The sequence below is a fragment of the Phocoena sinus genome, chromosome X (assembly GCF_008692025.1).
Source record: "Phocoena sinus isolate mPhoSin1 chromosome X, mPhoSin1.pri, whole genome shotgun sequence".
Taxonomy (NCBI): Eukaryota; Metazoa; Chordata; class Mammalia; order Artiodactyla; family Phocoenidae; genus Phocoena; species Phocoena sinus.
Window position 1 is genome coordinate 93395235 of NC_045784.1, and position 15207 is coordinate 93410441.

The following is a 15207-nucleotide window of genomic DNA, read 5'->3' on the forward strand; positions in this document are numbered from 1 at the left end:
GTCAAAATCAACCATGTTATGTGTTTTAAACATGTGCGCTTTTTAATGTTAATTATACCTCAAAAAGTTACAAAAATGAATTTTAAATGTTTTAATTGACCTAAAAAAGCCCTGCTTTCATGGAACTTACAGCCTACATGGGAAAGATGGACAATAAACTATGATATTTTTAGACAGTGCTTTGTGCTGTGAAGTTAAAATAAATAGGGTAATGGAATAGAGAATAGCGTGGGGCAGAGAAAATGGAGCAACTGCGTATAGGATGGTCAAGGAAGGCCTCTGCGGAAGTGATGTTGGAGCTGAGACTGAATGATAAGGAGGAAACAGCCTTCAGAAGGTGTGGAGGAAGAATATTCCAGGCAGAGGAAACAGAACATGCAGAGGCTCTGTGGCAGGAATGAGCTTGATGTATTCAAGGAACAACAAGAAGACTAGTGTAACTTGAGTTTACTGAGCAAGATGGAAGAGTATCAGAAGACGAGATTTAGAGAGGTCAGCAAGGGTCAGATTGCATGGAGTCTTGTAGACCAGGGGTCTCCAACCCCTGGGCCATGGACCGGTACCACCCCACGTCCATGGAAAAATTGTCTTCCACGAAACCGGTCCCTGGTGCCAAAAAGGTTGGAGACCATTGTTGTAGACCACGCTAAGGAGTTGAGGTTGTATTCTAATTGGATGGGTCATCCAATGGAGGGCCTTAAGGAGAGATGGACCATGATCTGCTTTATGCTTTAATATTGCTCTTGCTGTTGTGTAAAGAGAAGATCACGAGAAGTGGTCATATTTAGAATCCTTTTTGGAAGCAGAGTTGAAAGGACTTGGCTCCTACATTGAATGTGGAATAGTGAGGGAAAGAGCAGAATCAATATGACTCCTGTTTTGGCCTAACCATTTATAAAAACGGGGGGGGGGAGGAGAGATTAATGCATTAATGCCTTCCAGCTAACAACCACCAGGAACAAACCTGCAGTTGAACAAGTTAGCTTTATCACTCATGGCAGGAATGAAGAATTCACAGCATGGTGAACCACGGGTATCTAAGTAAGAAGTGTAAGAAATATTAGAAAAGACTTATTATTGGGTTGGAGGTTATGTTAGGTGTTTTTAGGGTGGGTCCAAGGAATCAAGTGTTCACTCTAGGTTGGATGCGATTAGGCAATGAGGCTAATTCTGTGATTGGGTATCTTAATAAATCGTATCCAAAATGAAGGAAAGCTAAAGCAAGACTAAAGCTGTGATGGGTAGAGAAGTAACGGTCACTCAGATTGGCTGCGAGAAGAGGATGTTTGGTACTGTGTGAGTTTCACAGTAACCTTGTTTCTGTCTGTACTTAGATAACATTACTAAACATTCTTGTTTTGTCTCCTTCCATCGTAGTCACAGAAACATGTCTTGTCTTGTCTGATGTGGGTGTCCTGTGAGACGATTACTGTCTGACAGGAGAATAACATGGCTTACGTGTGAACAGCTTCTAACCAACAGTGAGGCCTAGATGCAAATGTCAGACCAGTTCCCAGATGGCAGGAAACTTTCTTTCTCGGGTGGAGTGGAGGAGTAAATTTTGAGGGAAGGGACTCAAAAGCTCTGATTTGGGCATGTAAACTTTGAGACAGGTATAGATATCTAGGTAGTGTTGTTAAGTAGGCAGTCAGATATGAAAGCCAGGAGCTCAGAGTAGTGGATTTTAGGGATAAAAACATATATATCATTGTAAAGATGTTATTCGTATATGAAGATGATATTTTGAGTGTTGGGGCTAGTCGACATCACCAAGGAAGAGAGAATGGATGAAAAAGAAAAGAAGTCCCAGAATAGAGCCCTGGGCATCTCAATATTGAGATGTGGAGGAGATGAGGAGAAACCAGCAAAGGAAACACTGAAAAGAAAAGGGGCTGGTGAAGAAGGAGGCAAACCAGGAGACTAAGGTGTTTTGGAAGTCAAAAGTTTCAAGGAAGGAGTGATCGACTGCATTAAATGCTGCCAAGTGTCATTGAAAACAAGGGCTGAGAATTGAACATTTGATTCAGCAGCATGCAGGTTATTGGTGACCGTGACAAAGCAGTTTCATTGGTGTGGTGTAGGTGACAACCCTGCTTGGGTTGGGGCAAGGTTGGAAGCTACCATTACTGAACTTTTACCCTGAACCAGGCACTATGTTAAGTATTCAATCTTCACAACTCTGGGAGGTAGGTATTATTTCTTCCATCCATTTTGCAGATGGAGAAAGGAAGCTTAGAGAAAGTCAAGTAATGTTCCTGACATTACACAGCTGATGAAAGGCAGACGATAGATGTGTACCTAAGCAGTCTGGCTCTAGAGCCCATACCCTATGCACTACACTATCTTACTTTACTGGATGAAGGAGAAAGTCAAAAGATGGGGGCTTGGGCTTCCCTGGTGGCGCAGTGGTTGAGAGTCCGCCTGCCGATGCAGGGGACACGGGTTCGTGGCCCGGTCCGGGAAGATCCCACGTGCCGCGGAGCGGCTGGGCCCGTGAGCCATGGCCGCTGAGCCTGCGCGTCCGGAGCCTGTGCTCCACAACGGGAGAGGCCACAACAGTGAGAGGCCCGCGTACTGCAAAAAAAAAAAGCTGGGGGCTTTTGAACTGACCAGCCCCCTGGACTTGCTAGAAGGAAAGCCCAGTACTCTGAAGGTTAGTGTCAGTTACTTGGGGCTGGGATGGGGACTAACCCAGCTGATTCCAGAGCAGCCTCCTCCAAGCAGGGCTTGTCATTTGGCTGCCGCCTTGGCTTGGTACAGATGTATAGGGAGATGGCAGAAAAATAATAGGAATTCCATCTTGACAGTTTTCAGCGGATCCATCCTAATATTTCTTTTCTCACTCACCTCAGCCATTCGTCTCTGGTGTCCTGTTTGTTAAGTTAGCCTCCCAGTGTAGAGACACCTAACTGGGGAGCAGGCCAAGGGTTTCTCACCCTTCTGCCTGTCCTAGTTACCCCATCCTCACCCCCATCCCACCCTCCACCCCAGGAGGCTCACCTGGAAATGCAGGTGCCCTCCTAGATGGCTAAAGGTTACAGTCTTCTGAACACCCCCAGAAGGAGTGGGGATAAAGAGCGAGCCAAAGTTCTGTTCTTGAGCTTACCACAATGATGTGACTGTCAGAGACACCTTACCCAAATCAGATCAGAGAGTCCTAGGACAAGTCCCCGTTGACATCCCTCTCTTTCATCCAGTGTCCGAAAGCCACCATTAAAGATACATTCCTTGGATCCTCGCTGGGATGAATAGCAGATTGGATTGAATGAATAAGATCATAAGACCCTGGCAGTAGGGAAGAAACAGTTTTGCAGGACTGAGAATGTCAAGGGGAAGCTTGGAACAGGAAGGGGGAAAATGAGATAAATACCAATTCCATAGTCTTGCCAAGGGCTGGTCCTGACCACAGTGGCCCCCAGAGCAGTGGCCCCACAAGAAGAGGAGCAAAATTAATGTGCCCCCTTGTCTCCATTCTTTCTCTTCCAGGCTCGCGGGAGTTGCGACCCCCGCTAGATCATATCTAGATCCTAAAAAGAGCCAAGGGAAGGCCTCTTGTCCTTCCAGAGACCTGAAGTGTTTTCATGAACGGACATTTTGTGAGTCAGGTATGTGGGAATTCGGCGAATTTCTACTGAAATCCAGTCATCCATGGCCACGCTGCTCCTCCCCAGGGTTTTAAGAGCATCTGGCAGTAGGAGTAGGATGTGACTTGAGAAGTTGTGGGAAGCTCAGTACACCTCTCCCCCAAGGACCTTCCCCCGCACCCATAGACATCTCCAGATAGCTCTTCTTCCAGATTCCACTGAAATTCACAACTCAAGAGGCTTTCCTTGGGTTTCACCTTTACATCGCCCTGAGTGGTCTATTATAAAGTGTGAATACCCTAGAGGGGGAGTCATCTGAGCAATGATTAAGCCCTGCTGCTTCTATATAATTTAGCTGCTTGCATTTTTCTCTGACTTCAAGGGCACTGTGACAGAAACAATATGAATGTACTTAATGCTACTGAACTATATACTTTTAAAAATGGCTAAGATGGTGAATTTTATGTTATATGTAGTTTATCACAATTTTTTAAAATAAATAAATAAATTCATTTAAAAAAATGATTGGCTAGGTGGGACATCGTTAAGTTTTTTTTTTTTTAACGTCTTTATTGGAGTATAATTGCTTTACAATGGTGTGTTAGTTTCTGCTTTCTAACAAAGTGAATCAGTTATACATATACATATGTTCCCATATGTCTTCCCTCTTGCGTCTCCCTCCCTCCCACCCTCCCTATCCCACCCCTCCAAGCGGTCACAAAGCACCGAGCTGATCTACCTGTGCTATGCGGCTGCTTCCCACTAGCTATCTATTTTACATTTGGTAGTGTATATGTGTCTATGCCACTCTCTCACTTCGTCCCAGCTTACCCTTCCCCCTCCCCATGTCCTCAAGTCCATTCTCTACATCTGCGTCTTTATTCCTGTCCTGCCCCCAGGTTCTTCATAACCATTTTTTTTTTAGATTCCATACATATATGTTCACATATGGTATTTGTTCTTCTCTTTCTGACTTATTTCACTCTGTATGACAGACTCTAGGTCCATCCACCTCACTACAAATAACTCAATTTCGTTTCTTTTTTATGGCTGAGTAATATTCCATTGTATATCTGTGCCACATCTTCTTTATCCATTCATCTGTAGATGGACACTTAGGTTGCTTCCGTGTCCTGGCTATTGTAAATAGAGCTGCACAGTGAACATTTTGGTACATGACTTTTTTTGAATTATGGTTTTCTCAGGGTATATGCCCAGTAGTGGGATTGCTGGGTCGTATGGTAGCTCTATTTTTAGTTTTTTAAGAAACCTCCATACTGTTCTCCATAGTGGCTGTATCAATTTACATTCCCACCAACAGTGCAAGAGGGTTCCCTTTTCTTTACATCCTCACCAACTCTTGTTATTTCATGTCTTTTTGATATTAGCCAGTCTACCAGGTGTGAGGTGATATCTCATTGTTATTTTGATTTGCACTTCTCTGATGAGACTGGCAGATATAGAGAACAAACTAGTGATTAACAGTGGGGAGAGGGAAGGGGGGGCAGTATAGGGGAGGGGGAAAAAAGGGGCTTATTATGGGATTATATGAAATCATGTGTGTGAAACTTTTGAAAATTGTAAAGCACTATAGAATTGAAAGAATCTTTCGTTCAATTAAAAAAAACACATCTGATGAGGGACTGGTGGGGTCACCTGGTCCCATGCTCCGAGATCTAGCAGAGAAAAAGAGTTGCCTTAGTCACATTGTTTGTCTTCCAGGATAGGCTGTAGTGTAGGTTAAGTAACAAAAGGGGCTGCGAAGTGACTTTCCAACCAACTTCTTCTCTCAAAGCCATTCTGATGGGTGGTTCAAGTTCACCTAGGCTTGGCTATTGACCGATCTAATCTATTCACCCTTGGGGGGTCCTCGTTCATGCTCCTTCACAGAACATTCTCGACTTCCCTTCCTCCTACCTCTCTCATGAAGCCCACAGTCTGTGATTCTTTCCCTTCATTCTCTTCTCTTATGCTCTCTCTCAATTCCTGACCCGTGTCTTCAGTGTCTAGACAAAGCCAAGGCTGGACCCCAGTTCTCCTGATTCTCATCCTATGCTCTCTCCACGACACCACAGTGCACTTGCTTTAGCCATCAGGCAAGACTGCTTGGAAAGCAGCCCATTCCCTTTTCTCTTTATTACAAATCATGTGCAGATCTTTGGTTTCTAAAGGATATGGCAAATTGTAAAGGAGATGGTAGCTACAAACAAAGGAAAGACCCCATTTATATCCCTCTAGAAAAGTGACTCGACAGCACAGAAGTATGTCTGTAGTGGGAGAAAAGCTTCTGTTTATTTTTGCACCGTCCATGAGCACTTCCAGACATTGGAACTCAAAACATCTCCTAGCCCCACTTGGTTGAAAGCCTCAAGTTACAAGTAAGGAAGCGCGGGTCTTCTTCTTCGTTATTATTATGGAGCGAAGATCTGAACCTGAACTGAAACGGGACCTGCTTACACAGAAGAAATAGACTGGTGGGGGAGGGAGTTGAAAAAAATTCACTCTAATTGATTAGAATCCCAGTTTGTACCGTCAGCTCGCGCTATTCAGGAACACATTATTAAAACTGCAGGCTGGCCAGGACTCTTGTTTTTCTTTCTTCTATCTCTTGCTCACCGCAGTGTGATCACTTCAATGCTGTCGACACCCGCACTGGCTGGTAGAGAGTCGAGTGTCCAAACGTCTGGGAAACTTCATTATCTGGGACACAGTTGCAACCCTGAAAATGTTTGGGGAAAGTGGGCAGTTAAACAAATCGCTCTCCCCAGACCAGCTCACTTTTCTCACTGGGAAAGCTCTGTGGCTACTCTCACTACATGTGCTTAATGAGGAACGTCATCATCATAAAAAAGGTTAAAACGTGTTTAAAAGCAGGAATATTTTGGCAGTGGGATTCGTTTCCCACGGCACATTCATGCTTATTACGGGCATCATCCCAACTGCTCCCAGCTGCCTTTTTTTGGCAATATATATATTTTTAATATCTATGAAAAATACTACAGATGTTTACAAAATTTCAACACCTAAAGCACTGGGGATGCTTCATTATCAAACAACCTCGTGTCCCCAGTCATGCCAGATCAATAAGGGACCTTGTTGTACCTGAAATACAAGGCTGAGGCCTGCCCTCCCCCATATGCACCTGGCATGGCTGGGTATCTGTGCCCTCCCTCCGCATCCCACTCAGGCCTCCCTGCCTGGCCCTGAGATGGCTCTCACAGCATCATCTCTCTTCGTCTCGTTATCTTGGACCACTGCCCAATCCCTGGCCCCCACCTGCAAGGAAAGGAGTCAACCTTAGGGCTGGAACTAGGACTGGAGAGGAGCCAATGGGGTAAGGCCATTATATCTTCAAGGAGTGAATCCTGGGAATGAAAGTAAGTTCATTTAACTTATTAATAGCTCCAGTAAAATACCATATGGGCTACAAGGTCAAAACCAATGCCTTGAATGAGGCTTGTGTATTATCCGTGCATTTAAGTAACCCACAATATCTTTGTCCTGCTGTTACTGAGAAACCAGTTGTCTTGAAGCAAGTTGGCTTAACGCTAAGAGGTGACTTTATGTGTGTTTGCTGAGGCCCAAACAGCCACCATCAGGTATAAGCATTTAAGCCCTAATCAGGCAAGTTTCTGATGACCTTCAAAGAAGGAGAATAAGTCAATAAGCATACACCTCTAAACTTACCCAGCATTGGTTAAGACAGCTTAGTTCAAGCATCTCCCCTCTGACTTAAGATTTACACTCTTTGGTGGCTTTTTCTCTTTTAATAAGCCGCTTCTTTGGGAGTTATGAAGGTGGCTTCTAAAAATGAACTTTGATAATAGCTAATAGTGATGGGTGTGAGAGGTTGTTTTAATTTAAAGTATATCCTGAAAAACTGCAAGAGGTAAGTGGGAAATCCTTATTTAGCACTGTGATATTTGAAAGTGCTTCAGAATTAAGGGAAAAGGAGCGGAGAAGTAAGAAAGTAGTTATAACTTGGAAACACTTGAAAAAACAACCCATTTAGCCATACATATACCTTTTCTTCACGCACAGTGATATCTGTTGCATTGGAACTGGATATATAGATATAGGTATCAAAACAACCCAACTCCCCAATCTAAACATTATTTCCAAAAGCAAAAAGGGTTCCTTCTCTATATAGTACTGGGTCTCAAGGCTGGGATCTTTGAGAAAAGAGTCTCAGGTTATTGTTTAAACGACCTTTATTACCTGCCTCTGACATTCTCCAGGTTACAGAGCAGGAGACGACTGAGCCTCATGTTCCATGGATGAAGCAGACAGCTGCCATGACAACTGAATCAATATAGGAGAGGCATTGGGAAGTATTAGGGTGACACGCCCAGCAATGGTTACCCATGGCAAAAGATGGCAGAGCTACTCAAAATTAGGCAAGTTACCTTCAGGACGACAACTGGATGCAAGAAAACCATACAGTTGGGGGTAATAGGTCTTCCCCACCCTCTGAGCCCCCCTCCACCTCCAGTCCCATTAAGTCCATTCTATGCCACAGACTGGTCCTAGTGTCCTGCTAGCTCCCTGCTGAAGGAGGAGGGAGGGAAAAGATGTCTGAGTTCTCTTCATTTTCTTTGTCTCTGTCCCTAAGGCAACAGGAAGCTGGAGCTGCCCCAGCCGGCCTGGCAGTGATGGCAAGCCCGTTGGCTCTACAGAGTGAGCAGTCCCTGGCAGCCCCCGGAACAGCTGCCAGTTAGACGGCCCAGAGTTCGGATAGACTTCATTGCTTCAATTCAATGCCAAGTGTTGGACGTGTTGGATTCAGTTCCCAGAGGGCTGGAGCGTGCTGTCAGGGCCGTCTGAAGACAAGAGAGCAGAGGCAGTTTAGTGCAGTGGGTTGTGCGGGGTCGGAGGTGGGGGGTGGGGGGCGGGAGAGGAGGGAGAGGCTGGCCCGGAGGGGGTAGGGTGGTGCTTCTTCCAGGGCCTTCCAGACAAGGTCTCCTGGCCTCTCAACGTTGTCCGGGCCTCAGGTGAGGAGAGCCCTGGAAGGGGAGGAGAGGAAAAGGCGGCAAGGCAGGCGGGTGCCGCGCCCAGGGATGAGCGAGCTGAGGAGGGCGCGGGCGAGCCAGCGAGCTGGGGCGGCGGCTCTAGACCCCCTCGGCGGCGCGGGCGAGGGCAGGGGCGGGCAGCCCGGCGGGGCCGGGCTGGCGGCGGTCCTCGGCGGGCGATCCGGCGGCTGTCTCAGCGTCGGCGGCGGCCGGGGCACCTCCCGGGAGCCACTCGTGCTGGGCGCAAGCCTGGGACGGCTCGTCCTTGGCCTCGACGAGCTTGCGGGAGCGGGTGTAGGCCAGGATGAGGCCTCCGGCCAGGCAGGCGTAAAAGATCATGATGAGCAGGATGTAGAGATAGGCGTCGTTGCCCTTGGCGCTGGTCACCTCGCGGCTCACGAAGGGGTCGGGCACGACCCCCATGCCCATGCTCGGGCCGGGGCCAGCGCCCAGGCCGCTGGCGTTGCCCCGGTGGTGCAGCTCGAGCAGCAGGCGGCTCAGCAGGGTCCGCAGCCGCTGGCTCTCGCTGCAGTTCATAGCTGTCGGGGAGTGACACGGCGGCTCCAGATCGCTGCTGACCTTGCCCCCGGGCCGGGCCGAGGGGATGCGGGCGAGCGGCGGCGGCTGCACCCGGCTCCCGGGCGGGCGACGCAGTGGCTGGGGGACCCCGCCGCCCGGGCCTCCTTATCCCCTCACCCCGGCGCCTCCTCCCCTTCCCCACCACGCCCCCTCGGCCCGAAGCCGCCTCTTCCCAGGCTCCGGCTGTCTCGCCGCCCCGGGGAAAGGGGACAGCTGGTGGGGGGAGGAGAAGGGGACGAGGGAGGGGGCGAGGCCGGGAGAGGGGCGGAGGGGGCGGGGGCGCGCGGAATGCGCGGGGCCCCGGGCGGCAGAGGCTGGCAGGGCGGCTCGCTGGGGCCAAGCGTAGACCCCGGGCTGCGGAAGAGAATTCCTTCCACGTTCTGGCCACCTGCCCTGCAGGCCCAGCTTTGGCCCAGATACAGCATCTGGCCCCCACGAGGCGGGTCCTGCACCGGGGTTCCATCAGCACTCACGAAACGGCAGCCGAGACCGCGGGTCCACATCTCAGGACGGGTGATTACTCCCAGGGACCAGAACCCTGGCCTATCTTTCCAGCCCTCACGGTTTCCCCTGGACCGAGGTGAGCATCTTATTCAGAAGATGCTCAGGACAAATTTGGTGACTGAAGTGGAGCAGGACGCCCGGGGCTTCCAAAAAAGGTTTCTGATATTATACCAGCCTCCTGGGAAGTACCCCTGCTCCGATTTCCTATCACATCTTTAGAGGGGCCTCCACATCTTAGCGTGTGAGTGTACCATCCATGATATGACCCTGTTTCCCGTGGGCGGCAAGCCATCTTCCCAGAAATGCAACCAAGTTCTTCCATTAAAAGGAGCAGGGACATTTAAAAGGCCCTTTGGCTACACTCCCTAGACGTCTCGGGATCTGAAAAGTGCCAGTTCTAGAGAATATGCTTACCTCCACATGCAATTAGCCAGATACTCAGTTCTGTGCCTCTCTGGGGCTTGGGAACAGGTCTAGGCCCTGCTGGCTCATGAGGCAGCCATTTTTTTTCTCAGAGGGTATCTTCCTTTAGGGGAAAACAAGTCACTAAGACAAATAAATCCATAGTATGTCAAACTGGAAACAGACTGGGATTCACAAAGGGAGAGCGCTCAAAGGATTGATTTCTAGACAGCGAGTAGGAAAAAAAAATGAAGTAGTGCTGGTCGGGTCGGGTTGTATATGATTGCCAAGTAATAGAAGGAATGAAACAAAGCTATATGCCTTTATGTATCCCTTGCAAACCAAGGTGCCTGTTCAAGACCATTGGGTCCAGGGACCATTCAATCTTCAGGGGCCATGGGTTAGAAAAAGAAGGTTTTCTGATGCCTCTGCTTCAGTCACCCTTCAGTCCACTGTCCACTCCGGGCTGTAGCCTTCTGTGTGTTGGAGTGAGGTTGGCACCAAACTATATCCAGGGTCTCAAACGGAGCCTCGCTTAACAGCCTCTACATACATCTTAGAGACATTCCACGTGCCCCTGACCACTGGCTCCCTCCTAATCACCTTGCCTCAATGTCCTCGCCTCAGAGGGGCTCAGGGAAGAATTGTTCAAGTGAGTTGGCATGACTAACGACAGAGGACACAGCTAGGAAATTCTCAAAGCAGTACCAACCTAGAGACAGGACTGTTAAGCTAAAAGACTCCTCTGATCTGTTAAAACATGCCCAGAATCTCTAGGGGTTTTTTTTGGTTTGGGGCAGTGGGAGGAAGAAGTCCCTTCACTGTAGCATAAAAACAATCATTTAAACGTGTATTGTACTTTTAACAGCCTTATGAGCCAGTAGATTCAAATGATTGAGCAGCAGGTCTAGAATAATAAAGTTTGACCTTGTTCTCTGTCATAACACATGACTCTTGTCACATGGGCTGCCTCCATTTCCCCACCACTCCCTTCCCTGGAACCTTCTAGAGTCCAGCGCTTTCTGCCCAAACCACTCTCTGTAAGTAAGTTCACCAGTGGCCTGCTGGCCAAATTTAAGGGTCTCTGCTCAGTTTGCATCTTTGACCTCAAGGATGAATTTGATACCATCAACCACCCACTCCTTCCTGTCCTGCCCTTGGCTCTCATGGCATTGAGTTCTCAAGTTTCTCCTCTTATCTCTCTGACGCATCGCTCTCTGTCTCCTTTGCTGGCCCCTCTTCTTTCCTCCTCCCATTAACTGTTGGAATTCCCCAAGACTCAATCCTCAGCTATTCTCTCTTAACATCCATTTCCTTGGAAAGTGTCTCCTTACATGCTTTCACCTACCACCTGGCATATATTTAGCCAAATTTGAATCTCTAGCTCTGATTCTTTCTTGGTAACATCTCTCAAATCCATCCGCTCCTTCCTTTCTGGTTTTATTGCCACAAGCTTAATCCAAGCTCTCGTTACCTCAGGTCAAATATGCAAACTGAGAGTCTCCTGGCAGATCACCCTGCCTACAACCCAGTCCACCCTGCTATGGCTGGAATAATCCTCTGCCAACACCACTTCCATCCACTTACCCCTGTGTTCAGAGACCCAGAGTTGCTCCCCACTGCTTCTTTAATGGAGCCCAGTCTTCTTTGATGGACCTGAAGTCCTCACCACCAGTAGACACCACCTTCTTCCTTGGCACTTGAAAAACAGCATATTCCTCGAGTTCCTCTCCAATACTCTGTGCCTTTCACCTTCCTCAAAATACACTCACAAAAGGAAGTCTTGCTTGATTCCCCTTATTTGTGCTCTCAGAGTCCCTACAATGCACCCCTCTTGATAGTGCCCCAATTCAGACTGCAGCATTCAGCGCAGAAATTTGGAAAACACAGAAAAACACCAATAAGAAAAGTCAACAATAGCGCACATGGACACACACACACACACACACACACACACACACACACAGGCACTATACATCATTGTTTTGTAGCCTATTTTTTCACTTAACAAGAGACCGGTAATTTTTCCCCGTGTCAATTAGTATTATTTACAACATCATTTTACTACCTATACAGTATTCCAGACTATGGATCTGCTAGTATGTATTTAAATTAGCTCTTATTGTAAGATTTCCGATTAATTTCCAGGTTCTCGCTCTTAAAGATAATGTTTTAATGAACACATACAAGGCCAATTCTAACTAACTCCATTAAAATAAATAATTACCAGAGAGAAAGCAAATTAGAAATTTACAGAAGACTGGCATAGGAAGCAAGAGATGTATAGAAGGGGGTGGAAACAGGAATGGAGACTAGTCATAAAATTTAAAAAGGCCCAACCCTCAGAAAAAAACAACAGGTGTGTGTGTGGGAGACTCTGGCTTTCTTTTCACTCAAGGAGCTGCTGGACATCCCTTCAATCCCAGCCCTGAATGGCTGAGATGCCAACCTCCTTTTCCTCCCCACACTCAATGAAAGTCCGAATCCATCAGACAAGGACTGAGTCTCATTCCTCCCCAGACTTCCAGCCCCTCTACACCTGTCCCATACCTGCCCCATAATCATCTGTTGATCTATTGTCCAGAACTCACTTATTTCCTGAACGGTAATCAAGTGTGTTGACAAAGGGAAGTAATTTATAATCATGTATTTAGACTTTCAAAAAGTCTTGGAAAAGGTTCTGTTCCATGCCAAGTTTGTTTTAAAAGTACAATTGAGGCGCCATGGGCTAGGAAATGCTTTCACCATTCCTTGAGACTGTGAATGCTTCCTGCCAATAGTGCAGCTCCATGGAAGTTGGTTGAATTGAACTGAGTTGAGTTTGGCTAGTTGCCAAAGGACGGGCACAGATGGTAAGCACTGTTGGAGTCCAGGAGGTTGGCAAAGCCACAATGCGCTCTGAGGGAGGGGAGGAAAAAAGTCTTCGTGAAGCACCAACTACAGACCCAGAATGAATCACTCATTCATTCATTCATTTATTCAACAAACACTTGTTGCATGTTACACTGTGCAAGGCACTGTGCTGGGTCCTAGAGACACATCAGTGAACAAGTCACACTGGTGAACTGTCTGTGGCTTTGATGGCTTACAGCCACTTCTTTGTGAACGGGGGACAAGTGCCAGGATCTGGAGTGGGATGAGCAGTGGGCATGAAATCCAGCGAGAATTCTGATTTGGAGAGATTTTTTTTTTTTTTTTTTTTTTGGTACGCAGGCCTCTCACTGTAGTGGCCTCTCCCGTTGCGGAGCACAGGCTCCGGACGCGCAGGCTCAGCGGCCATGGCTCACGGACCCAGCCGCTCCGCGGCATGTGGGATCTTGCCGGACCGGGGCACGAACCCGTGTCCCCTGCATCGGCAGGCGGACTCTCAACCACTGCGCCACCAGGGAAGCCCTGGAGAGAATTTTGACTCTGGACCCAAATACTGGAGTCCGAAGCCTTGTTCGAAAAAGGAAGATCCCTCTTTATTCAAAAGAGGGAGGAGAGTAAATGGGATAGTTCCTGGGTCTAACTGGGGCTTCTCAGTTGCTTTATGGGAATATATGCTCTATTTGGGGTGGGGGGACTGGGGTTTGATAAAGATCAATATTTATGGGTTGGAATGCACCCCAGGGGCTTCGAGTGCCTACCTTAAAGATTTCTTGAGGGTCTTGGTGGGCTTGTGCTGGGGTCACCCTATATCAGGCCACATACTGGAGCATTGAATATAGTCCCTGATCTCATTTATCAAATGCCTAGCATGTGCTATTAATTAACCTTACAGCACCCCTATGATGTGGGTAGGGTTGATATTAAAACTATTTAACAGGGACTTCCCTGGTGGCACAGTGGTTAAGAATCTGCCTGCCAGGTCAGGGGACATGGGTTCGAGCCCTGGTCCAGGAAGATCTCACATGCTGCGGAGCAACTAAGCCTGTGCGCCACAACTACTGAGCCCATGCGCCACAACTACTGAAGCCTATGTGCCACAACTACTGAGCCCGCGTGCCGCAACTACTGAAGCCCACGTGCCTAGAGCCCGTGCTCCGCAACAAGAGAAGCCACCACACTAAGAAGCCCGTGCACCGCATCGATGAGTAGCCCCCACTCGCCGCAACTAGAGAAAGCCCGCGCACTGCAACGAAGACCCAACGCAGCCAAAAATAAATAAATAAATATTTAAAAATCTATCTAACAGCCCTATGTCTTGGACACTGACCAATCAGAATGGACTAGCAAACAATCAGAATAGATGCTGGCTGTAAACAACCAGTATAGCCTTACAGAGGCACAACATCATGGGGCAAAGAGGTAGGAGAGGGGCACAGACCAAATAGCTTCCCGTTTCCCAGAAGATGAAACCAAGATCTCATCTCCTTGGACTTCAGAGCTGTCCCAGGTCTTTCTGAACCCCCTTCCTCCCTGTGGATGCCTCCACTGCTCCCTGTGTTCATAGCAGGTACATGAAAAGATCCCTCGCCTGCTGACTCCTCTAAAGCAATGATATCTACTGCAGCTGCCCTTTTCTCCCAGCAATTTTCTAAGGATGCCACTTGTTGGCTCAAAATTCTTGAATGTGCCCCATCAGATTGACAAATTATCACCTTAGTGTGGACTTCAAGACTCTCTGTGCTCTGGCTTGAAGACGCCTTCCAATCATACTTGCAGCAATAACTACCCACATGTCTCCAATACCAGGAACCTTTTCTTTCTTTTTTACAAATTATTTTTTATTCAGATATAATTGACATGTAACACTGTGTAAATTTGAGGTGTCAAATGTGTTGATTTGGTACATGTGTATTGCAATATGATTACCACCGTAGCGTTAGCTAATGCCTATATCACTTCACATAATGATCATTTCTTTTTTGTGGGGAGAACTTTTAAGACACTCCTTCAGCTAGATGAAATCTCACTGTCCTTAGCAACTCGACAGCATAGGATAACAGTGATATGTGTGCTTGTCAGATGGCCCCAACAATCCTTTTGAGGGCAAGGGCTGTATTCTTCCTCTTCGTATTCCTCACCTAGCCTGAAACAGTGCCTGGCATTATAGTAGGTGATCAGGAAATATTTACCTGGGTTTGAGGTCTGCCTTCCTCCAACGAAGGCTTTTAAATTTGAAAAAAAATTGGCTCCATTCAGGA

At 47.6% G+C, this 15207-nt stretch overlaps 1 protein-coding gene across 1 annotated transcript; it reads right to left on the reverse strand.

Annotated features, from left to right (window-relative positions):
• Positions 1-8692: 8692 nt before the first annotated feature.
• Positions 8693-9130, reverse strand: KCNE5 (potassium voltage-gated channel subfamily E regulatory subunit 5). The gene has a single exon (XM_032618779.1). It carries the CDS (start codon positions 9128-9130, stop codon positions 8693-8695), a length of 438 nt encoding a protein of 145 aa, XP_032474670.1.
• Between the last annotated feature and the right edge of the window lie 6077 nt (positions 9131-15207).

What these genes read in the sequence shown, in the direction of transcription:
- KCNE5 (XM_032618779.1), bottom strand. Translation starts at nt 9,130, where the DNA reads ATGAACTGCAGCGAGAGCCAGCGGCTGCGGACCCTGCTGAGCCGCCTG.